The 5,000-nt window shown below is 42.7% G+C and overlaps 1 protein-coding gene across 1 annotated transcript in view; it reads left to right on the top strand.

Moving 5' to 3' along the window:
- Nucleotides 1-5,000, top strand: part of LOC134466886 (protein sidekick-2-like) — a 360,453-nt gene that overhangs the window by 278,160 nt on the left and 77,293 nt on the right. Inside the window, exons 7-9 of the mRNA XM_063220787.1 lie at nt 1,674-1,864; nt 2,373-2,456; nt 3,128-3,322. Coding sequence (XP_063076857.1) covers nt 1,674-1,864; nt 2,373-2,456; nt 3,128-3,322 — 470 coding nt within the window. The remainder of the gene's footprint in view (nt 1-1,673; nt 1,865-2,372; nt 2,457-3,127; nt 3,323-5,000) is intronic.

Here is a 5,000-nt window from a genome sequence, read left to right as displayed (position 1 = left end):
TTAGGGGGTACTCATGGCACAACTAAGAGGCTTAGGGGGTACGCAAGACAAAAAAGGTTGGGAAACACTGCCTTACATTACAGCATGCTGATCGCAGGTTTGATTTGCTAACTTTCAGCTCAGTGTATGCTCGACTAAGTAATTATGAAAGGAGGCCATTACGTGTCCATATATTCTCTAAATTACAGTCTTCTTCATAAATTATGCCACACCCCATAAAACAGCCACTTTTCCCCTTGCTATTAATCTAATGCAATGTGTAGACACAGATTGCTTTATCTTTTAGCTTTTTTATATGGGCCCTTTATATCTTTTTATGTCGCTCTTTTAAACAGCTATTCATTAAATCAGTATAACATTGAATTTAGTGAGTAAATGGACACTTGTGTGACCTTGAGGGGGGTTACTCCTACTTTATGACTTGGCATGAAGATCCACACTGTATTCTGTACTGTGCTGTTAACTGTGTATTGCAGTGGAATGCAATGCATATGTAATGGCATGTTTAAGTAGGTATAGTATGAAGGTTAGGGTGCGCACATCCACATAAACAGTGATCCATGTGCCAGACAAAACTAGTAGAGAATGTGACAGAATGGTCCGCACACTGGGTACCAGGAAGATTCCATTGGTGCAACGAAACGTTGCCATTTGTAATGAAATAAAGTTCATACTTTTTTTGGAGCTCATGTCATGCCCAATATGCGACCCATTCTGTCATACGTTACAGTATGTATGCATATACCATACCTAATCTGTCCTCAGGCATGAATAGACCAAGCGCAACATGAGCGATTCCAGTGACGGAAGTAATTGACTTTTTATTGAGTTGCGAGCAAGAGAAGAGACAATAACGATTCCGGAGACTAGAGGCGATTCCAGCTACTTTTGCGACAGTTTGTAGTAGAACTTGAGCGAACATTATGCAAATTAGCTATGATGCGGTTTGGCAACAGCCGCCACATTTAATGGGAATGTCGTAATGCTTACATTCTGCATTTAACTGACATATTCGGTCGCTTCTCTTGCTCTTATCGCTCTTATTGCATTGTCCAGCAATTCTCTGTCGCTTAATTTTGTCACCACCGGTGTATTCGCCCGGTCAGGCATGGAGGATGCAGTATGGCTCAAAAATTGCCAGAGTGACTTCAACCAACAGTTTATCTTTGATACTGGATGTTAGAATTTAATTGTAGGGGGGCATGGTTGGTAGGGGGTCAGCTCTATGTTCCCACAGCCCATTGGTCCCACGGCCCATTGGCCCCACAGCCCAAATGATCCCAGCTTATTCCTGCTGCTCCATGTTCCCACAGTTTTACGAAATTACTCAGATTTAAGCCATACGCTCTACAACTCCATGTTCCCACATTTCCAAGTAAACTAAGAGAACCAATAGGCCTAAAAAGAATGTTTAAAATCTTAGTGATGTGGGACCAATGGGCTGTGGGAACATAGACACGCTCCCGGTTGGTAGCTCAGTGTGCTAAGACATCGAATCCGGCCCGATGTCAGTTTGCCGACCCTTCCCTTCTCTCTCTCCCACTCATTCCCTGTCACACTCTCGCACTGTCTTGTCCTGAATAAAGGAATTAAAAACCCAAAAATATATCTTGAGGGAAAAAAGATTTCAATTGTATAAATATAAATGTATTACATCTAACCTAACTCCACAGACCTCTGATCAAGTTGAGCATCAATTGGCGTAAGGACGGAGTGCTAGTCAAGAATGGCCTGAGTGACTTCAACCGGCGACTGACCATCCTCGCCCCTGTGGTCAGCGACAGCGGCCTGTACGAGTGTGAGGCTGTACTGCGGAGTAGCAGTGTACCGTCTGTTAGCGCTGGAGCCTATCTGCATGTACTGGGTAACTACACACACACAGTGCGTATGTGGGCGGGAGTGTGCGTGTGCGTGTTCAGATGTGTGTGCGTCACATCTGAAAAATATAATGGGTTCACTCAAGGACAGTATTGGCTTCCCACAGTCAACATAATATTCTCCTTCTCATCATTAAACGATTTTCGAAATTGTATTTTAATATGTTTAACCTCATTTTTGTAGTTTGTTATTTCTGAAATAGCCAAAATGTGATTGGGTAGCTAAAGAGGAAAACGCTAATGATAATGTTGATGATGATTTTTCTTCTTCACACACACTTAAGGTTTTCATGACTTCTCTGACGCAAGAGTTCCCAAAATGACAATATTTTCCCACAGTCAACATATTCTCCTTCTCATCATTAAACTCCAAGACGAGTTTGTAATTTCAATCCTGACAAACAGCTCTTTCCATCTCTGTGTCTCTTCCTTCTCTCTCTCTCTCTCTCGTTCTCTCTGTCTCTCTCTCTCTCTCTCTCTCTCTCCATTCCACAGAGCCTCCAGTGTTTGTGAAGGAGCCAGAGAAGCACATCACTGCAGAGATGGAGAAGGTTGTAGATATCCCCTGCCAAGCACGAGGTACATGCTAACATGATAATCTAGTATCTCCGAAGTCTAGCAGTGCATCACATACTCTGTGATTGAAAGACAGATATAGAGAGAAAGTGAAGAAAAGGAGATAGAAGGCAAATAAAAGACAGTGTACTTTTGTGTTCTTATTTTGCTTTGCTGCATTGTGTCACTCTGTCATACACTTTGTATGAAATCATAATGATGCTGAAATGCTTATAATACACTTACTTACTCACATGTAAATAAAATAATACAATTATCCTTAGAACTAATACTTAAAGTATACAAACGTAGATTGAGACAATACAGTAGGTAGAAGTGTCCTAAACCAAATTGTTGTGAGCTGTCACACCAAATGTAGATTGCTAATGCAGAGGTGAGGGCTTTGCCTGCAGTTCTACAACACTGCCATGTTTTGACCAATTGTTATTCTTTCTAGGGTGGCGACGTTGGGGTGGGAGTGGGGGAGACTTTGTGTGAAAGTACTGTATGTGTGAAAGTGTTGTCCTGATCAGTGTTCTGTTTTTGTTTCTGTATTTTGTTTTAGTATCTGTTCTTGTTTCTGTACTGTACTGTTTGTCCTGGGGACCCCCTCGAAAACGAGATATCCTATCTCAAGGGGCTTTCCCCCTAAACAAATAAATTGAAATTGCACCAATTCCACTCCAATCCACTAGGTGTCCCTGCTCCAGAGATAGCGTGGTACAAGGATGCGGTGCCCATCGGTCCGGTGAAGTACCCGCGCTACCGGGTGTTGGCCGGGGGAAGCCTGCAGGTCAACGGCCTCCTGCCTGATGACACCGGCATGTTCCAATGCTTCGCCCGCAACTCGGCCGGGGAGGTGCAGACCAACACCTACCTAGCTGTCACCAGTGAGTGCATTTGATGTGTGCCTTTTGTGTGGAAGTTGACTGAAAACGCTTTCTAATACACACACACACACGCACACACACGCACATGCACATGCAGACATACATTACACACACATGCACACTATGTAGGGGTGTAACGATATCTAACCGAACCGACGTATCGTACCGAAAAGACCTGTACCGAATCGAACAGTGCTGTACCGAATACCGAAAGGTTGAGTAAAAAAGGCTACTCTATTCGTGTTTTTACATTATACTGCTACTACATGCAGAGGCTCATGCAGAACCCTGAGAGAGAATGCAAGAAAAAACAGGTGTAGAGGCTTGGTCTTTGTGAAACCTTGAGGAGAAAGTACTATTTCTTACACTGATGAAATCTCCGACCCAAAGTAGCAGGTTGAATGTATTTCCTTTTTTGGTTTGTATTTTGGTGAAATTATCAACGTGCAGAGGAAGAAAATTATTTTCCATTTTGTTTTCATATACTGTACCGAAAATGCACCGAACCGTGACTCTAAAACCGAAGTGCGTACCGAACCGTGATTTTTGTGTACCGTTACACCCCTGACACTATGACATGTTTTGTTATAAACCAGTAAGTGAAGAACCGTTATGCTTGTGTAATGCATTGCACAGATACACAACATGTACAAGGTTGGACTTTATAATGCAGAGATTAGGACTTTATTTGGAATTCAATTTTAATCTGAAATCAAATGCCCATGTGTTAAAGTGTGAGATTTTTAGTTGTTTATTTCCAGAATTTATGCTGCCCATTCACTAATGTTACCTTTTTCATGAATACTTACCACCAGCATCAAATTCTAAGTATTCATTATGACTGGGAAAATTGCACTTTTCATACATGAAAAAGGGGATCTTCTCCATGGTCCGCAATTTTGAATTTGCAAAAATAGCCAATTTTAGCTGCAAAAATGACTGTACTTGGACCATACTAGAAAATATGTGTCTATTACTTAGTAAAATTTCATGTAAAGCTGAAATTTGGCAATAGGCAGCCCAGTTTCAATGAGCAGCATAGTTGCAGTACCTTTTTTGGCCCAATCCCATTTGTATTTTTCTACCCCTACCCCTACCTTACCCCTACCCCTCCAAACGGAGTCTGCCTGTCCCAACCCCTCCTTTTTGAGGGCTACAATGCCCTCCCCTTATCCCTACCCCTCTGCCTTACCGACAATTGGGATAGCCCTACCCCTACACAAAATGGAGGGGGAGGGGTAAGGGGTATTGCCAAGGGGTGAATTGAGATTGGGCCTTTGACCATTTCCTGCACAGTGTCCCTTTAAGCTTCCATGCACAGAATGCACAGATTTCTTTAGATGCGTCCTGGTGTTATAAAGTGTCCTCCATGCTCCTGCTCTTCACTATCTGTTGCGTCACAGGAAAGGACCGAATTAAAAGTAGAAAGAAGAGTCACCCTTCATTTTTTACTCTGATGAAAACGTGACAACATCGAAACTTACTGTAGGTCTGGGGCTGCTCTAAATAAAAGCACCAACTTAAAGACACTCCCGCACACTGACCATTTCGCTGTTCTTTCTTTAATAACGACGGTCTAGTACCGAAACGTCGTTATTAAAGAAAGAACAGCGAAATGGTCAGTGTGCGGGAGTTTCTTTAAGTTGTTGCTGAGTGACCCGTGGGCCATCTCCGACGC

This window comes from Engraulis encrasicolus, chromosome 17, assembly GCF_034702125.1.
Source record: "Engraulis encrasicolus isolate BLACKSEA-1 chromosome 17, IST_EnEncr_1.0, whole genome shotgun sequence".
NCBI classification, from domain to species: domain Eukaryota; kingdom Metazoa; phylum Chordata; class Actinopteri; order Clupeiformes; family Engraulidae; genus Engraulis; species Engraulis encrasicolus.
Note: the sequence above shows the minus strand (reverse complement) of the source record. Positions and strands in the feature narration are given on the sequence as shown.